The following is a 20,770-nucleotide window of genomic DNA, read 5'->3' as shown; positions in this document are numbered from 1 at the left end:
CGAAATCCATTAAAGCCAAGATAATGGAATTCATTGCCCTTGACAATCAACCGTTCTCTGTCATGGGTGATGTTGGCTTTCGCCGACTGGTCGAGCACCGATACACACTACCAAGTGCGCTATTTTTTTGTCATACATTATATGGAATGTCGTTTGGGTCTTTGTGTCAAAAAAGATACAGTAGCACTGTCAAAGCTGTACAAGAAAGTCTGCAAACACGCAAACATCGGCCACGAAGGATGTGTTTACATTATTGCGTTGGTAATAAAGCATCATTTGTTTGACCGCAGCTTCTGGGGTAGCTAGCTTTAGCTTGGTACCTTGCTAGCACCGATACAACCAAAAACAATGACCAGTAGAAACTGCAGTTATTTTCATTATTCTGAGCAATGATTTAGGAATCCTTGTGAGTAAGTATTTGCTAGGTTGCCATTTGTTTGCCTTTTGAAATAGAACTTCAGTTCATGAAAATAAATAGCTAGCTAGCTACTTAACTCTGTTGCCCAAAGCTAACATTATAAGCAGCCAGCTAGCTTCATCTGGCTAGTGAGGCTTGACCGGACCGGGTTATGTGTTGTGAAGCTAGCCACAATAAGGATTAGGCACAGTAGTGGAATTTGCGGTTTCAAAATAAATGTATGTCATTGACAGTGATGCAAATTAATACTAATAGTAGAATTTTGCCATACTTTTATTTTGAAGGCTAACCGCAAAGTTCACTATTGTGGCTAATCCTTATTGTGGCTAGCTTCACATAGATGGGTCCGACCACCATTAATCAAATAAGAATTGTCTTATAAATTAGGGTTATTTTAGATGACACCTAGCTGTATAGTTGGCTAGCTAACTATAGCTACTGAAACAGGTGTCGTGTTGCTATGTTTTTGGGGAAGAACACTGTTTGCATCCATGAGCTAGCTAGCTTTTTTTTATGACCAGCACTGTAGGTGCGCGAGACAACTTTACCAGCATCATAGCAACGTATTGATGAATCGTTGTGACATATGAAATACGAGTGATAGTGTAATCAATGTGTAATAACTACGTTAAAAATTATGCGACGTGCAGTCATATTCAGGTCCTGATTGGTCAACAAGCTTATTTGATACTTAAATAGTGTTATTTGACGTGTATCTTTTTTGACAAACAAATACCCAAACGGCGTTCTTTAGAGGTCCTGATTGACAATGAAACGACTGAACAAATGAACAACGAAACAGCACAGCAATTAAGTGAAGTAAATAGGTTTTGATTATGTTTTACTGGTAATGGGGACAGTGTATTGGTGTATTATATGTAAATGCCAACAAAATAACTTTTTTTGGGGGGGGTGGGGGTGTGCGTGCGTGTGTGTGTGTGACCTTTATTTAACTGGCTACAGCCTGGATTCGAACCTCTTGCACTGAGATGCAGTGCCTTAGATTGCGCTGCGTCCGTGTGTGTGCTAACTGTTTAACTGCACTAGAATGCTTAAAAGGCCGCAAAGTTTTTTTTAAATATCGGTATCGTTTTTTTCTTTGGCAAGGAAGATATCAGTATCGGCCAAATTTCATATCGGTGCATTACTAGCTGTAACTAACAAAATGTGGAAAAAGTCACAGGTCTGAATACTTTCCAAAGGCACTATATATGCAAATAATTGTCCAATATTGACTACTTTTTGTGATCAAGTCAAAGTTTATTGCCCTCGTACATAGATTTGCAGATGCTATGAAGGGTGCAGCGAAATGCTTATGTTCCTAGCTTCAGTGGTGTGGTAATATCTAACTATAACAATACAAATAGCTACCTAGACCATCTGCATTGAACTCCCTTTGCACTAAATCTTTTGACTCCCAACATACGCTGCTGCTATTGCATATTATCTATCTTGTTGGTTAGTCACTTTACCCTACCTATATATACATGTCTACCTCAGTTACCTCATATCCCTGCACATCGACTCGGCACTGGTGTGTATAGCCAAGTTATCATTACTCATTGTGTATTTATTCCTCTTGTTATTATCTTTCGATTTGTGTCTCTGCATTGTTAGTAAGTAAGCATTTCACAGTTATTATACACCTGTTGTTTATAAAGCAATCGACAAATCAAATTTGGTTTGACACGTATAATACAAAAAGTGAAATGACTAGAAATTAAGAAATACCAGAGCGAGCAATGTCAGAGTCCGGAATATAAATATATATAGACTGTGTATATGTACAGTACCAGTCAAAAGTTTGGACACACCTACTTATTCCAGGACTTTTCTTTACTTTGACTGTTTTCTACATTGTAGTAAATGTGCCTTGTTAAAAGTTCATTTGTGGAATGTATTTCCTTCCTAATGCGTTTGAGCCAATCAGTTGTAATGTAACACGGTAGGGGGGTATACAGAAGACAGCCCTGTTTGGTAAAAGACCAAGTCCATATTATGGCAAGAACAGCTCAAATAAGCAAAGAGAAATTACAGTCCATCATTACTTTAATCTGGAACACTTTCAAGAACTTTCAAAGTTTGTATAAGTGCAGTTGCAAGAACCATCAAGTGCAAAACACGAGCAATGGACATTAGATCGGTGGAAATCTGTCTTTTGGTCCAAATTTGAGATTTTTGGTTCCAACCGTTGTCTTTGTGAGACGTGGACCAGCATCATCATTCCATCAGCAATCTAGTGTTTCAAGACTGTAATATGGCTCCACCTATGGTATGCTAGTGTAGACATGCTAGTGTAGGCACCGGTGCACAACTGAGCAAGAGACAAGTACATTAGAGTGTCTAGTTTGAGAAACAGACGCCTCACAAGTCCTTTAACACCACCAAAGCACCCCTGGACCATCACATTGCCTCCACCATGTTTGACAGATGGGGTCAAGCACTCCTCCAGCATCTTTTCATTTTTTCTGCATCTCGTGAATGTTCTTCTTTGTGATCCGAACACATCAAACTTCGATTAGTCTGTCCGTAACACTTTTTTCCAATCTTCCTCTGTCCAGTGTCTGTATTCTATTGCCCATCTTAATCTTTTATTTTTATTGGCCAGTCTGAGATATGGCTTTTTCTTTGCAACTCTGCCTAGAAGGCCAGCATCCCGCAGTCCCCTCTTCACTGTTGACGTTGAGACTGGTGTTTTGTGGGTACTATTTAATGAAGCTGCCATTTCAGTTTCTCAAACTGGACACTCTAATGTACTTGTCTCTTGCTCAGTTGTGCACCGGGGCCTCCCACTCCTCTTTCTATTCTGGTTAGCGTCAGTTTGCGCTGTTCTGTGAAGGGAGTAGTACACATCGTTGTACGAGGTCTTCAGTTTCTTGGCAATTTCTTGCATGGAATAGCCTTTGTTTCTCAGAACAAGAATAGACTGACAAGTTTCAGAAGAAATGTATTTGTTTCTGGCCATTTTGAGACTGTAATCGAACCCTACAAATGCTGATGCTCCAGATACTCAACTAGCTTAAAGAAGGCCAGTTTTATTGCTTCTTTAACCCGATCAGACAACAGTTTTCAGCTGTGCTAACATAATTGCAAAAGGGTTTTCTAATGATCAATTAGCCTTTTAAAATGATAAACTTGGATTAGCTAACACAAAGTGCCATTGGAACACAGGAGTGATGGTTGCTGATAATGGGCCTCTGTACACCTATGTAGATATTCCATTAAAAATCTGCTACAATAGTCATTTCCAGCTACAATAGTCATTTACAACATTAACAATGTCTACACTGTATTTCTGATCAATTTGATGTTATTTTAATAGACATAATTTACTTTTCTTTGAAAAAACGAGGACATTTCGAAGTGACCCCAAACTTTTGAACGGTAGTATAAATAGTAAAGTAAAATACAGATACTCCTCAAAAATACTTAAGTAAAAATACTTGAAAGTACTACTTAAGTACTTTACGCCACTGGTATTGTGTGTAGATTGAGGGGAAAAATAATTAATCCATTTTAGAATAAGGCTGTAGCGTAACAACGTGAAAAACGTCAAGGGGTCTGAATACTTTCCGAAGGCACTGTACATAGAAAAGGTTATGATGAATGTTGTTGTTTGCAGGTCCCCCTCCCTCTCCCCGTCCATCGCCAACCCAGCAGCAGCGCCAACCCCGGCCTCAGCCCAGTCCACAGACAGCCCACTCTGACACCAAGGAGGAGCTCAAGAAGAGGTGGGGTTCTGACCAGGCTTGTAAAGGCCTGGTAAAAGTCTCATGACCGTAATGTTAATTTAATCGTCTCCAAAACAAAAACATTGCAGACCAAACAATAACACTAGTGTTTGGACATTTATTTTTCTGATATTGACTTTCTCCTTTCACCTGTACTAAAAGACACGTTATGTGAAAAGTAATCCCTTATGAAGGTTAATATAAAATTACATGATGTTTGACAATTGTCTTCTATTGTAGACTTTTCACACAGGTCATACATGTGGTATTTTCTGCTCCCTTGTGGGATGTCGTAAATGGCACAGTTAAAACAGAATGGCACCATTGTAGGGTGGACAGTTGTGTGTTTCATGCAGCATGTCAGATCACAAAAGCGTTGGTGTGTGTGTGTGTGTGTGTTCCTCAGATATGAGCGGCAGCAAACAGTGGTTCAGGAGGAGTTAACGAAGGTGACCCGGCGGGAGAGAGAGGCAGCCAGGACAGAGATGAGCAAAGCACTGTACAGAGAGAGGCTTCAATCATGCCAGGAGAGGGAAAAGACCAAACTACGAGTAAATCTCTCTCTCTGTCTCTCTCTGTCTCTCTCTCTGTCTCTCTCTCTCTCTGTCTCTCTCTCTCTGTCTCTCTCTCTCTCTCTCTCTCTCTCTCTCTGTCTCTCTCTCTCTGTCTCTCTCTGTCGCTCTCTCTCTCTGTCGCTCTCTCTCTCTGTCGCTCTCTCTCTCTGTCTCTCTGTCTCTCTCTCTCTCTGTCTCTCTCTGTCTGTCTCTCTCTCTCTCCGTCTCTCTGTCTCTGTCTCTCTCTCTCTAGCTTTAGTTCTCTGTCTCTCTCTCTGTCTCTCTGTCTCTGTCTCTCTCTCTCTCTCTCTCTCTCTCTAGCTTTGGTTCTCTCTGTGTCTTTCTCAGTTTTATTTTGTCCCTCTGTTTTATCTTGTATTCCCCTCTCATCTTGGAGAGCCACGGTGTGTTCAGGCTTTTTGGAGTAATGTATAATCACACCTGTCATTGGTAACTTTTTCTTTCCACTCTACTTTGCATGATCTTTCTCTGTTGCTTCATGTATCTGTGTGGGACATTCTCTGAAACCACAATCATTGCAGTGTCCGCTAGCATACCATAGGTGGAGCCATATTACAGTCTTGAAACACTAGATTGCTGATGGAATAATGATGCTGGTCCATGTCTTATGTCCCAAAAATCAATCAAATGAACAACCACAAACGGTGCACTCTAACAGTCTGAAGCCGGCAGTCGAGCTTCACCTTGGCAATCTGCATTATACACACAGGTAAACGTGATATGAACAGGTGCCGTATGCACACACACGTGGTGCATCCACAGGCAGTGATATGAAGAGATGCACACTGCACAGACATGCATTTACATATGACATAGTCCTGTCACATCTTTGCATTGTTATCTTTCTCAAGTGCCCTCGGGCTAGTGAGGAGCCCGGTTAACTTTTCTTTCACAAATAGAACATTTGACAGTGCTCAAATTGCTTCTTTTTGATTATACCAATTTCCACCTAACCCTGTTTCTCCCCCCCCCCCCCCCATCACCCCCAAGGTTGTGCTATCTTACGGTGTGTGAGCGGTAAATTGGACCCAGAGAGTTTCCTGGGGCTCTAGATAGGAGGGGACACGTGTTTTACACGCAGCCCCTTTCAGGAAGCCTGCACAGAGATGTGTTTTGGAGGCTCTTATCTTCGCTCAGACACACGTCGGACACTAATAGAAATTCGTTGGAGAGGGAGCGTGTGAGGAATGCTCAATGAGCCACCGGAGCCCAGGCCTCTGATGTGAAAGGAGGGGTAACTGGTAATTGCAGTTCCTCCCCCCCATCACACCCTTCCTCTCCCCCCTTTCCATCTCCCCAATAAGTCCCCTCCCTGCCTCCTGATTAGTCAGGACATTAATGATAGTGATTGTAACCGTGGCAGCCCTTAACCTTGGTGGATTTGCAGCTGTGGTAGTATACCATCCTCCATCCTCCTCAGATGTGGAAGGAGACATCATTTCCATGATTTCCAAGATCCTAACTGAATATGGTACTGATGGCTTGTTTATGCTTTACAGTGGAGATGATGCAGGCTGACCCTCCATGTTAGTGAGGAGAATGTGGGGTTGTAGGGCAGTCCTCCAGCCTACATTGTGCTCTGTTTTGCCTGACATGCTCTCCTAGGCTCTGGCCTGGGCGTCAATGGCTCTGTGAATGGACTCAACTCCAAGAGATCCAGGATAAACTGGAGCCCTGGCATACCCTAACCAGCTATATGCATCCCTATCAGTTACTGATGACAGGGTCTGTCCCAGAGTGTGAAGTCACAAGGTCTGCTATGTAAAAGCCTAATTACGATCACCAGAACAGCTAAACCAAAACATCTTGATGGCCATTTGGGTTCTAAAATTTGTTCATTATGATCAAATCAGATCCCCACAGTGAATTATTTTAACGTTCGCTACAAATGGATATTTTAGTAAATATTTGAGTAAATAGTGATCCATTCTGACTACTACATTTGTCGCCACACAGGGATACATGCCCACACAGACCTATCGCAGGCCGGCAGGCTACGAGGAGCCTCACTGTCAGGATGAAGACGACTACATCGACCATGATTCTTTGCTAGTTACCACCACTTACACCCACCCCCATTGGGAGTTTTCCATAGGAAACTATCTGCTTAGTTTTAATGTCTATGGTCTGTCCCCATAAAATCAATGATTGGTAGAGGTGGGACCAAGTTACTGTTATCCGAGTCACAAGGTCTGAGTCCCTAGTCGACTCCCAAGTAGAACGAGTTGAGTCTCGAATCAAGTCCAAGTCATTCATTCTAACTCATTTTTATCAACAAATTCCATACATTTTTAGAGCTGCATATTTATTTATGGAAATCATCTCACCTTACAATTTGACGTTTGCGCTGCTCCCGATCCTATAGCTGTACAGAAAATCAATCTGTTCACTATCTCACCCGACCTGTGTTGATTGACAATTTGTTGGTCCAATCAGAGGGCTGTGTGTGTTTCATTAGCCAAAAAAATAATATTACGTGTTCGATGCTACGGCTGTTGTCTCTGGCTGAGTGGAGAGTACTCCAATGAGTTACAAAACGTTACAAAACCTAGCCAGATCATTTCTAGTCATCAGTCTCAAGTCAAACTTGAGTCCTGAGTCTTGAGGCTCCAAGTCCAAGTAAAGTCTCAAGTTATTTTATTTTCTATTAAGTCGTGTCCAAGTCATCTGACTCGAGTCCATAGCTCTGATTAGTACAAGGAAAGTAACTGGTTAATCAAGCATCATTTGACTTCTCGGCTAATTTCCTGGGGGACTATTGTTGGTGTTAGTGATGGTTCACTATTTGACCATGGACCCGCTGGTCTGATCAATGACTCCCCTTCTGTGTCTCTGTGATTCACTGTCTCTGACAAACAAACAAAAGGTCTCTGCATCAACTCAATTCATTAGCACACTATTACACTCATTGTTCAGCCCCTCATGTGCCTTTTGTCAGACTGTGTAAGAGAATAGCAATGTTATTATTATAGGGAAGATGATAAAAGCGTTTCTCTTGTCTTTGTCGGGGTTGGCGCCGAGCATCAGCCAAGGTCACTAAAAACCAAGTCACTGGAGGATGTGAAGCGGAGCGTCAGGGCCCTCCTTTTATTTTATCCCTCGTTCCAGCCTGGACGACCTCCTCCCTCCCTCCTCCTCTATCTGCCAAGGGCCTTGCTGCTCTGCGCCCTACAGTATGAATACTCATTGTTAATAGCACATTGAATACTCATTGTTAATAGCACATTTTCAGAAGATGAGAGAGAGAGAGAGAGAGAGAGAGAGAGAGAGAGAGAGAGTTAGTCTTTTAAAACGTATTAATGCCCTTTTGCAGTCTGTCAGCAGAAATGGCTAGATAGTCATATTAGCATACTGTGGGTTCTTTCCCCTCTCAGATCTGTACAATTAAAAAGCTAATTTCATTAGCAGCCTCCCAGCTTTGCTTTTGATACAGTTTCACACCAAATGCCATCTATGGTTTCTCAGGGCTGTTTGCACATTGCGACTCACTACATGAATCACAGTGAATCCTGTATTTGTTATGGCTCGACCGTACGGTATCTTATCCCTCCCAGCAAGTCGTGTTTGGCTCGGGTTCCTTCCCTTGTCTAACCCCTTCCCTTGTCTTCGACATGTCCTTTTAGAGTTAAGTGGTTGTAAACTTTGTTATCACTACATTAGCATGCAGTTAACCTGATGCTTTTGTGAATGTATGACAAGGTTAACTGCAGGCAGTGCCCCCAATCCCAACCAGATTTCCATTAGACACATCCTCATCTCAACACCAGATGGCAGTATAAGTATTCCTTATCCCAGGTCTGGGTCTATGTGCTGCATGAAGGCCTACAGTAGGCCACTCGTCTACCTAAGTGTGTCATTTCCCTCTCCTAGGAAAGCTAGAGACAAATGTTATGATATCACCCGCAGATAATCGAATGAGCCCTAATCGCTCTCATTTTCACAAGGATATCCGTCCAGCAGACTAAGCCATTTACCTCCATTATAATATGGATGGTAGAGTGGTGCTGTACAACAGTATAAGCATAGTAAACTATTCTCTAGTGAAGATGGATAGGGGATTTGAAGTGGCAAGCTGCTGTGTGAGCCGGCAGATGTTAAGTTTGATTGGAAATCTTTACCTTTCCGTTTTACATTATTCACATTTCCTCAGCTGTGGAGCCTATTGTCTCTAAAACCATCAACTTACATACTCAGACTACATTCCTTTATTGGTTTTCCTCGAAATTGGAACAGCTGTGTGCTCAGCGCTTCTAGAAAGATCCACTCTACTTACTGTAGACATATAGCAGCCTGCTTCATTACTGTGGCTCAGATGCATACAAAATACAAATCCAGCTATATATTGTTAGCATTTATGCTTTTGGCTCACGTTCATACAGAAGCCTTGTTAGAGGTTGAAGCAAACGGCTGAGAGGAGCAGAGCAGTGAAGAGCTGTCTGCTCTGTTGTGATGCAATAGTTTACAACTGGCAAGAACTGTGCCAGTTGAGGGTTAGTATGAAATCAATCAGACCAGATTGAGGGGAGTCCCAGGTGACAGTTTTGGCTGTCCTCTCGTTGTCGTGATCTGTCGTGTGTGATAGATTGGAGAGCCCTGGGTTCTTCTGTGAGATGGCAGACAGAACCACTAGTTATCTGTCCTTAGATGCTCTGTAGTGTATCCCTGGTTCTCTAGAACACAATCATTACAATTCTCTTCACTGACAAATTATTTTCTGCTGGACTGCTCAGTATGGATGCTGCAGAAGCTTAAAGTTAGCTAGTAAATTTGAGTCTTTATGGTCTGTAACTTCTTGTAGGGTGCTCACACCTCTTGTGTTGATTCAATTCATACCCTTGTTTTCTCTCTCTCCCTCTCTCTCTCGTTTATCAGAGGGCTAGTAGTAGCAGCAGTAATCGGGCTGTGCAGAGAGTGAACAGGGCTTGCACAGATAACCCAGCTATCGGTAATTGTAATCTCAGAGCTGACATCTTTCTGCATGTAAAGCTATTAAGGCTCCACTAGCTGCCTCTCACAGGCAGCCCTGAATGACAGTAATTGCAGACGAGATGACGGCAGGTGGAGGGGACAGAGATTTTATCCCTCACACTCTGAACGGGCGCACCACGGCACACAACACACCTGCTGCTCACTAGTCTCCTCTCAGAACGTGTGGAGTGAGAGGGAATTAGTCAGTTGGCTTAAGATGCTTCTGGAGATCTTAAACAGTAGAGACAGAACACTGTGGGATTATTTGTGTCTGATTGAGTTTAGTTTACAACGTGAACAGACTGTGTGGCCAGACATTCAATAATCATTGGTTTGACTGATAACTGAGGTCTGAAAGATACCTAATGAGACATCTCATTGGCTGATATCAAGGGTATATTTGATTTGTTTACGTACATTGTGAGACTAGCTTAAGCCTTTTTCCTCTTGGTGAATGTGTGTGAGTGCCCCTCTCCCTGCTGCTTTTTATTTAACATCATTACTGTCAGGGCAGCCGGTTCCTCTTGGTGAATGTGTGTGAGTGCCCCTCTCCCTGCTCCTTTTTATTTTACATCATTACTGTTAGGGCAGCCGGTTCCTCTTGGTGAATGTGTGTGAGTGCCCCTCTCCCTGCTCCTTTTTATTTAACATCATTACTGTCAGGGCAGCCGGTTCCTCTTGGATAAGAAGAACTGCAGTTGTTTTCCACCAAGGAGCCGTGCTGTATAGTTATTAATGGTAGAAGAGATGGGGGAGAGGAAAGCCGGTGGCCCATATTGTCCTGCTCTCCAGACACCTTCCACTCTGGGTAATCACTTTGATTACTAACTGCTCATTTATTGCATAGCTGGGAGCTATGTGTTAAATACATGCATCAAAGTAAATAAACAGAGGAGAGGAGCAGACGGAGCTGAGACTGCTGCTATCAGATGGCTACTCAGCACAAACAACCCAGAGGAGAAGAGGGGTGTACAGGCTCTATGGGTTTAAGTTAGTGAGCGGGGCTCTTTTAATGTGCTCGAGACTAACTGTACTGTGATGCTGAGATCGCATGTAGACTAGATGAGGGCAATGAGCAATGTAGCCGTCAAATAGCTCTGATTCACCATCTACTGTCCAGAATGTCTGTTACGATGACAAGTGTCTCTTTTAGCTTGTTCTGTGTTTAACATCCCATATGATTAATATGCATAGTGGGGTGTTTGCATTATGCAAAACTTATTTGAGTAAAGCTAGCCTATATCTCTCACCAGATTGTCTCTGGTGCTTTGTGTTCCTGATCCGTTTCCACTGGGACATGTCTTCAGTTTCACCAATCAGTTATAGATTAGAGTCCTCTCTCTCTCTCTCTCTCTCTCTCTCTCTCTCTCTCTCTCTCTCTCCTTCTCTCTCCTCTCTCGCTCTAGCGCTCTCTCTCTCGCGCTCTCGCTCTCGGCCTTCCTGTTTCTCTGCATCCACTCCATCCGGCCTATGTACCGAGTTACAGCCCAACAGATAACCAGGCATGGACGGCCTTATTTATGAGTAACCAGCGCCCAGCAAGCTTCATTTCAAGACTTATCTGTGTAATTCATGTTTGGCTGAGTATTATCTGCTGGCTCCAGATTCCCGGAGAAGGAGAGAGCCCGTCCGATTGCCTTTTGTCTCTGCTGCAAATGAAATCCATTTTTTTAAATGACGAGGTGTGTGTGTGGTCAGGGAGAAAGGGATTAGGCCTGGTGCTATAGAGCTGCTGGTCCAATGGTTCAATTCAGGGTGTCACTCATTAGTATTAGTGATGGTGCGTGCATGTCGATGTCCAAATGTAAGGCTCTCAGATTGTATGTTAGGTATAGAGATGAGGCTGTAATTTAGCAGCTTGCTGTAACTACCTATAGAGAAAGTACACTGAATCCCCATCACGAATTGAACATATACTGTATAATGTGACGTGTGCCTGGCTAGATATGTAGGCTAGAACGAGCACTTACTTGAAAAACATGTGGCACACAAGCTGCAAGTGTGAATAAGACTGACATGCAGACAGTAAGAGCGTAACACAGCAGAAGTGTTTTCAGAGCTAATTCCCCTCTCCTCGCTCAACTTTCAGCCAGTCCTGAACACCAGGGACTAATAGAGAGATTTTCCTTAGGCGTTTTACCGTGATTGTAACGCCTGTAATTTACGCTGGAGCTGCTGTCATCTTCACTCCTGGGCTGGCTGGCTGGCTGGCTGGCTGAGTCTAGAGGGGAGAGGAGAAGCTATAATGAAGCAGACACATACTAGAGACTTGAGGGTCTTTAAATGGTGTCAAAGGCCCTTTCACACAGGAAAGGACAGGTGAATCTCTAAGCAGTGACACCAGCTAGAGTGATCCGCTAGGCTAAATGCATTGTGTTTCGAAGCACGTGCTGGCTTGATTAGGAACCCTGTTTGAAGAACAGTACAGTGACTGAAAGCGCTCTAAACTTTGGACCCTGGTTGATTTCTGTGAGTGGAGAAAGTGAACGTCTCAGAAATGTTCTTTACTTTGAGTTGCAGAAAAGGGCCTTGGGGTTTGAGAACAGTCTCAACTGGGCAGAACTCTCAATTCAAAGAAAACACTGTTGGACAGTTCTACCAACCCCATGGCTGTAGCCAACAGCCTCTATCTCAGACAGTGGGAAGTAACCATCCTCTACTCTGCTCTTTGTACCGTCTAGTTTTTATACCCCACCGAGGCATTCTCAGCCAAGCTATAGCTTTCTCACAAGAGCAGAACTCATTATGAATAACGCCCCTCCCATCCAGCCTATTTATTTAACACACCCATTCTGTGTTTAGTAGATTTACCATTCAGCAGTCTATTTATTTAACACACCCATTCTGTGTTTAGTAGATTTACCATTCAGCAGCCTATTTATTTAACACACCCATTCTGTGTTTAGTAGATTTACCATTCAGCAGCCTATTTATTTAACACACCCATTCTGTGTTTAGTAGATTTACCATTCAGCAGCCTATTTATTTAACACACCCATTCTGTGTTTAGTAGATTTACCTTTCAGCAGCCTATTTATTTAACACACCCATTCTGTGTTTAGTAGATTTACCATTCAGCAGTCTATTTATTTAACACACCCATTCTGTGTTTAGTAGATTTACCATTCAGCAGTCTATTTATTTAACACACCCATTCTGTGTTTAGTAGATTTACCATTCAGCAGCCTATTTATTTAACACACCCATTCTGTGTTTAGTAGATTTACCATTCAGCAGTCTATTTATTTAACACACCCATTCTGTGTTTAGTAGATTTACCATTCAGCAGCCTATTTATTTAACACACCCATTCTGTGTTTAGTAGATTTACCATTCAGCAGTCTATTTATTTAACACACCCATTCTGTGTTTAGTAGATTTACCATTCAGCAGTCTATTATAATGATGATGAATCATCCCTCTGCTTCTCTCTTGACCCCCTCCTTTACCCACTCTGCCTCTCAATATTCACCGCAGCGGCCCTCTTACTTTTCTTAACTTCCTTTTCCTCTCTCTCGCTCTCTCTCTTCTTTCCCGTCCCTCACGTTCTCTATCGCTCACCTTTCTAGCCTGCTGAAGAGGTGGATGCCTGGGTAAGCACAGCCTGATGCTCTGTTAATATCCCTCTCTTTTCCTCCCTGCTCCAACCACTGTGTTGTTGTTTCCCTGCATTAAGGCTGAATGTGTGCATGCAGACAGGCCACTCTGCCGCCGTGCTACAGAGCTATCCAGTTAGAAAATTGCATATGATCTGCGTGCTGATGGAGGTTGTTTTCTGTGCGAGAGACACGGGAGATGGGAGGAAAAGGGGGTGATTTTCGCCTGGGTGTAATTTAAGGTTGCGCTTTGTTGCGTTCTGTTGTCTGGCTGTTACATGCTACGCTCTCTTGCTCAACGCTGCAGGAAGCCCTCGCATTGCCACTAGCGTCTGCCATGCACTCTGAGCATGGCAGGGGGGGTGTGTGTGTGTGTGTGTGTGTGTGTCTTTAAGTGCATCCCCGCTGTGCTATGTTCATCTATGTGTATCTCGTCAGCCTGAGCCCCATTGACCTGAACCTGTCCTCCATGGTCATCTCCTCAGTTGTTTCCAGACAGTTTAAGCAAAGCAGCTGTCCTCCGTGACGTCTGTTGCTCTCTGTCCCTCCTCTCCACTCAGCTCTTAATCTCTTCACATACTACTAAACTAACTGTCCTACAGCCATACACTACTTACTTCCTCCTCTTTCTCTGGCTGCTGTACACTACTGATCTCTCTCTCTCTCTCTCTCTTCTACCTCTCCCACAGACACTACTGTCTCTTTGGTATTTGCTACAGCGAAATTCAATAAATTCCCTGGTTTTCGTAGTTGGGGGATTTCGGATTTCCTGCTTATTCCCTCCCGATTCCGGGAATCCTCTAACTGGAATTTGGGGGAAATCAAGGAATTTATTGAGCGTTTTTTGTTGTTGTTGCAACACTGGCTACAGTTATTACAGGCAACTACACAGTAAAGTCACTGGAGTGGACACAGCACACCGCCAGAGAGAGAAGCACAGCGTCATGGATGAGGACGAGGAGTACTCCAGCCTGCGTGTCAGTTGCATGTTTGTAGTTGTTTGTAGTCATGGGGGTTGGATGTGTTCCTGAATGGTGCTTCCTCATCATCATCATTTTCAATGCTTTGCTTTCTTTCACTCTGCTTGTTTTTGGGATCCTTTCAGTGTTTTAATGTCCTCTTTGCATTGTGACTGACTGTCCAGCCATGTACAGAGTAGTCTGACTAGTGACTCCCTGCCCAACCTGACCACAGTGTGTGTGCTTTCTCTCTTTCAGGCTAAACAGTTGGAGAAGAAGGAGGCAGAGCTGAAAGCACTGGATGCCTTTTTCAAGGAGCAGTTGGCACAACTGGAGAAGAGGGTATGAGACCATTTTATAAAGAGAAACACACAGTAATACTATGCTACACACCACTGACCCTGACATACAGTATAAAGCTCCCATTTCTGCCCAAGCATAAATCAATGTAATTATGAAAATAGATATAAATGGGGATTGTTTCTTGACTTAATTATGAAGCCAGCCGTTAAAGCGTGAACATTCTCTGTGAGCCTCTTCACTGAATGTGTTGGGTGAAATTTAGCCCATCTGTTGTGATGAGCTTTCTCCTCATCACAAATGCACCCAGTAGTCCCATGCTTTCACTTTACCAACATGGTCAACAAGAGCAATTTACCCTTAGAGAGGGGGGGGGAGTAGTGTTTTTCTGGCTTTTAAGACCTTTCCCATCATTTTCCCTGACATTTCCGAGACATAAAAGTCGTGATGTGAAGCGCTAAGCAGCAGCCCTAACAGGCGCTGGCAGAGAGGACCTTTAATATCTCAGGCAGAGCAGAGGCAGTCCTGTAGGACCAGTAGGGAGACTCCTGGGGTGTTAGCATGCTATTTGTCTTGTGCTGCTGGCAGGGAAAGATGCAACTTGTGAACTGTGTCAGGAATTTGATAGGGCAACAATTGCCTCCCATAGAGCCACAGCAACAGTTAGAGAAAGGTAACGTAACATAACAGTGATTTACTGTTAGTGGAAGCAGTGTTGGAGTCAAGGGGTTGATATTTTAAACATGTTGTATGATGGTGGTAGTAATGGTGGAGACAGCTTTCATACTACATTTATTATGACAAATGCTTTGTTACTCTTGGCCACAGATGGACTGGTCTGGGCTTGACTGTTTTCACACATTTTAAATAGCCTTTTTAATAGTGACTCTGAGTTCTATTACAGGGTAGTGAAGTGCTCAGATGGCTGCAAACGACAAAGATAATTCTGAATATTTTCTCCCTGAGGTGGCGAGATGAAGTCCATCTGCTTCATACTGGAGGTCATAAAGTGATGTGTCTTTGTTCAGCTGGCCTACACTACGACGCCTTGATTGGCCCCATCTTCGTTTCGACGAGTGAGGAGGAGACATTAAATGGAATGGGCTTTCCTTGCAGTGTGAGACGCGATGGAGCAGAAAGCGTCTGAGTGAAGCTGCCTTAAAGCCCATTGAGCTATTGGCTAATGAAGTCAGGGCCATTCTCCAAGATCTGCGGTTGAATTTCTCAGAAAGAACAGACGTTTTCTTCTTCCCTATGTCTCGTCTTTCCCTCTTATCATTTACACACAGGACAAAGGAATGTTCTCCTCTTGTGCGTTCTGCTATCATTGTCAAATGGACTGGTTGATTTAGAATAAGGTCCTTTTTTTAAATGAAGGGAGGGATCTGTTGGGATTGGGTGGGAAATGGCCCTCACCAACCTGTGCGTACCCTTATAGAAGACTCTGGCACTACTGTAATTTCCTCTGCGTGTCTTATTATATTGCTTCATTGATGGAAGCACCTTGTTGTCGCCAGCGATCTCACCCAGCCACACACTGACAATCATAGTTTGTCTTGTGTGGATTAGACCGCATTTTAAAGACCTGCAAGGCAACGCTTTCCTTCGTTTTTCTGCCGACTGCTGTTACTGCGTGGCAGTCTCAAGGAACACAAGGGCTTATATCAGAAATGTTTTACACCCTGATAGATTATTATTGTCAAATGTATTCATAGCCGTTTTGTGTTTGTTCACTTAGGATCCATTATTTGAACTAGAAAGCATGTCAAATCATACGTTCCAATCTTCATGCGTGGCCCTGTGAAAACGAAGGGTTTTGAGAGAGAAGTACTACCAGTAGAACGGCTGTTCATGGTTTGTTGTATTGCTAATTTACCACACCACTGTCTTCTTTATAAAGACTTAGTTCCATGTCATGTAGCAAGCACTTTCCCCACTACCATTCATTCCTGGCAGTCAGACTTTGACCACCACATTGTAAACTGTCAAAGTGCCTGTTTGGGCACCAGGGGGCAGCTGTCTTGTGACAGTCTCCAATGTTGGTTCCGTCCACAGGCAGGCGTTGTAGATTAGCACAGACTGATCATTAATTACCATGCAATCATCATAAATAAACATTTAATATCCAGCCTCTATTCACCCGAGCAACACATTGAGCCACCATGTGTATGATAGCAGTGAGTCGTCTAGGCCCTGTGTCAGATGCCTCTGTTTATATTTACCTCATTATAACAACGTGGCGTTTGCCAAAGGGATCAGTGACTGGCAGTGAAATGTTATGCGCAGTATTTGCTGTTGGGCTTTGGTTGTGTTATGATGGAGCCGGACCAGGGAGGCAGATAATGCTGTGAAGTTGGCGTGTCTGTTCAAACTGCTGTCACTCTGTTTGGGGGAGGTGGGTGAGTCCCCGCCTGACAGACGGAATCAGAGAAGAAGAGGGATTCTAGACTTCATACCCTGAGTTCCCTTTACAGCCAATGGAAGCCATTCGTTGGAGCTGTCTGTCTACATTGTATAGGTAGGCTACAACTCTGACGGTCTGAAACCGTGAGAAAGGCTTTCTATGAGTGCGAGACTGTTTGTGAAGACGCCACACGTAATCGCCTCACGTCTGTGAATTCTCCTGAATGCTGGAAGTCAGAGAGCTGTGAAAACTACTGGTTGTAAACAGCAATGTTCCGCTGCTGTTTGAATTAGCACAGGCTCTCACTAATCCAGCTAAAGCCTTCTGCTGGCTCCGCTGCTCTTGTCTACATCCCTCTCCTCTCCTGCACCGTTCCTTGCTTCATATATCTGTGTTTCAAGGCTTCCTCAGCCCCCCACCCTCAGCCCCCCACCCAGTACCCCCTCTTTCTCTCTCTCTCTCCTTGTCACTAGTTGCAAAGCACTTTGACGCACTTGAACGTGGGTATGAGATAATAATCCTCCTGAAATCCTGACAGCCGCGTTGACACGCTGTCGGCAGGGGCCTCGTTCTGGAAATATCTGCATGACTCCCCCATCCGACCAGCTGAAGCAGCGTTTACCTGAATGGAAAGAGAGCAGAGCAGCCGGCCGCCAGACAGCTAGCCCCCTTTAGCCTCGAGGCCCGCAGTAGTTAACCAATCACAAATGAATTTTAGGGGAGACAAATGCATTTTAATTGAATATTTTTTAGCAAGGATTATTTTCCCAGCATGCCATACAGATGTAGGCACATGTCAGGGGCTCCAGGGGGTATAATACCTCTTCGCCTCTTAAACTGCAGGGGCAGCGGTTAGAACGATAGAGACGGGAGAAGTATTCTAATCAGAATACTGTACAGGGTGCCTTTTCTCCGCATTAAAACCATATTTTGCTGTGTTGCCGGTTTCTTATGGAAATGTAAGAAAACTTTGATGCTTTCATGTGAAAGTTATCTGCTTATGTTTTAAGTGAGCTCTAAATTAGCCATATTTTAAGCATTTTAAGCGCAGTATGTTCCATCTGGAGATGTTGATAGCCTAAACATTGGGATGGGAACATTACCTAACATTTTTCCTTTTATAAAGCATTAGAGTAAGAATGACCCATTGGTAGTTTTGCTTTTATTTTGATTTTCTTTGGCTCTTTCAGCTCTGTAATGTTGGGCACAAAAGTTATAGCTCATCTCCCGATACAAAATCTGAGTTTGCTCAGACAGACAGCGCATACAAAGAAAGACAAATGGAAGGTGTTGTTTAAACCAGAGATTCTGGAGGACTAACACATCCTCCAGACACCTCGAGATTCGAGGTCGACCGATTAATCAGAATGGCCGATTTAATTAGGGCCGATTTCAAGTTTTCATAACAATCGGAAATCTGTATTTTTGGGCGCCGATTTTTAAAATAAATAAATATATATATTTTTTAACCTTTTTTTAACTAGGCAAGTCAGTTAAGAACACATTCTTATTTTCAATGACGGCCTAGGAACGGTGGGTTAACTGCCTCGTTCAGGGGCAGAACGACAGATTTTCACCTTGTCAGCTCGGGGGATCCAATCTTGCAACTTTAGAGTTAACTAGTCCAACGCAATAACGACCTGCCTCTCTCTCGTTGCACTCCACAAGGAGACTGCCTGTTACGCAAATGCAGTAAGCCAAGGTAAGTTGCTAGCTAGAATTAAACTTATCTTATAAAAAACAATCAATCATAATCACTAGTTAACTACACATGGTTGATGATATTACTAGATATTATCTAGCGTGTCCTGCGTTGCATATAATCTGACTGAGCATACAAGTATCTAAGTATCTGACTGAGCGATGGTAGGCAGCAGTAGGCGCATAAACACTTTCGTGCGTTTTGCCCGCAGCTCTTCGTTGTGCGTCAAGCATTGCTCTGTTTATGACTTCAAGCTTATCAACTCCCGAGATGAGGCTGGTGTAACCGAAGTGAAATGGCTGGCTAGTTAGCGCGCGCTAATAGCGTTTCAAACGTCACTCACTCTGAGCCTTCTAGTAGTTGTTCCCCTTGCGCTGCATGGGTAACGCTGCTTCGATGGTGGCTGTTGTCGTTGTGTTGCTGGTTCGAGCCCAGGGAGGAGCGAGGAGAGGGACGGAAGCTATACTGTTACACTGGCAATACTAAAGTGCCTATAAGAACATCTAATAGTCAAAGGTTAATGAAATACAAATGCTATAGAGGGAACTAGTCCTATAATTCCTATAATAACTTCAACCTAAAACTTCTTACCTGGGAATATTGAAGACTCATGTTAAAAGGAACCACCAGCTTTCATATGTTCTGAGCAAGGAACTGAAACGTTAGCTTTCTTACATGGCACATATTGCACTTTTAGTATTTACTTGAGGCTAAATTGATTTTATTGATGTATTATATTAAGTTAAAATAAGTGTTAATTCAGTATTGTTGTAATTGTCATTATTACAAAAAATAAATTGGCCGATTAATCGGTATCGGCTTTTTTTGGTCCTCCAATAATCGGTATCGGTTTTTTTTGGTCCTCCAATAATCGGTATAGGCGTTGAAAAATCATAGTCGGTCGACCTCTACTCGAGATACGTCCAGACACCTCCAGACATGTCCAGATACCTCCAGACATGTCCAGATACCTCCAGAAGAACAGACCAGACACTGAGTGACTGGACATCTATTCCTGATCTCCTTGACTCCTTATTGCCTGCAGGAGAGCATCCATCTCAAACACAAGAGGCAGGTTGAGGTTAATACGTCTAGTGTCTACATATCTCACTGCAGAATTCACTTCGCCCTCACTTTGTCTTTGGTTTTCTCAAAATGATCGCTAAAACAGGAGCGTGCGTGGGCTGGAAACCTGGTCTTTTTACAGCGTGTCAAAGTAGCGTGGCAGTTGGTGTCAGCGGTGGGATCGTTTGCCTGGGGGATAAGTGCTCCTGGTGGAGGTGTGTAAAACAGCGCTTAGCCCACATCGACGCCAAGGCAGAGCCACCCTGCACAGATCTTGATATTGATTGGATTAGTGCAGCAGGGAATGGCACTGGGGGTAGAAGGAGGGAGTGAAGGAGGGTGGAAGATGAGTGTGGCTGACTGGGGTTGCCAGCCAGCGTCTCGACCCAGGTACTAGCTGCTGGATTTGCACAGGCAAATCCGGTTAATGCGGGTAGCATTGCACACAGCAACGAGTGCCTTAGCGCAAATGTATTCAGGAATGCAAGAGGGAGTCCCATCTTTAGTGTCATCTTCTCCTTGTTGTATTCACAAGGGGTGGGTTTAAATGCCACTGGGCCATTCCCTGTGGACCCATAATACCCGTACTGCACATACAGTAGGATAGAGCTTATACTTTCTACTGTTTTAATAACAGACACAAGATGCTAATAGTCTCTCAACAGGGCTCCCGAACCATCTTACGGCATTTAATCAACGTTTTCAATGAATCCAGGTATTTACATTCACCTCATTTCATATATACCCAGTCCCAGCTGTCAGTTTATTTTGGTTAATTATTTGGGACATCCAAAGATGCCTCTAAGCCCCCCTGGATAAATGTGAAGGAAGAGCTCCAGTTGTTGAGGATTCATGTTTTGTTTTATGGTTGTTCTATGTGCTCCCTGGTGGTATGAACAGGCCTGAATGGAGATCAGCCAATCAAGGCTCTTTTGAATGGATAAGAAGGAGATTGAGTACTGTTGTAGAATCTAGGTCAGTGTGTCTGCAATCTCACTTCACTGTCTCACCTTGCCAGCTCTCATTGTAGTGCAGACATAGAGCCATAGACA

General features: G+C 43.5%; 1 protein-coding gene across 2 annotated transcripts in view; it reads left to right on the top strand.

Moving 5' to 3' along the window:
• Positions 1-20,770, top strand: part of chchd6a (coiled-coil-helix-coiled-coil-helix domain containing 6a) — a 64,534-nt gene that overhangs the window by 6,326 nt on the left and 37,438 nt on the right. Inside the window, exons 3-6 of one of the 2 annotated variants that reach the window (XM_021616273.2) lie at positions 4,041-4,149; positions 4,556-4,700; positions 13,262-13,285; positions 14,506-14,589. In XM_021616273.2, coding sequence (XP_021471948.1) covers positions 4,041-4,149; positions 4,556-4,700; positions 13,262-13,285; positions 14,506-14,589 — 362 coding nt within the window. The remainder of the gene's footprint in view (positions 1-4,040; positions 4,150-4,555; positions 4,701-13,261; positions 13,286-14,505; positions 14,590-20,770) is intronic. The other variant, XM_021616274.2, reaches the window with a different exon arrangement.

Source organism: Oncorhynchus mykiss, chromosome 9 (assembly GCF_013265735.2).
Source record: "Oncorhynchus mykiss isolate Arlee chromosome 9, USDA_OmykA_1.1, whole genome shotgun sequence".
NCBI lineage: Eukaryota > Metazoa > Chordata > Actinopteri > Salmoniformes > Salmonidae > Oncorhynchus > Oncorhynchus mykiss.
The sequence above is the reverse complement of the archived record's forward strand: the minus strand, read 5'-3'. Positions and strand labels throughout refer to the sequence as shown.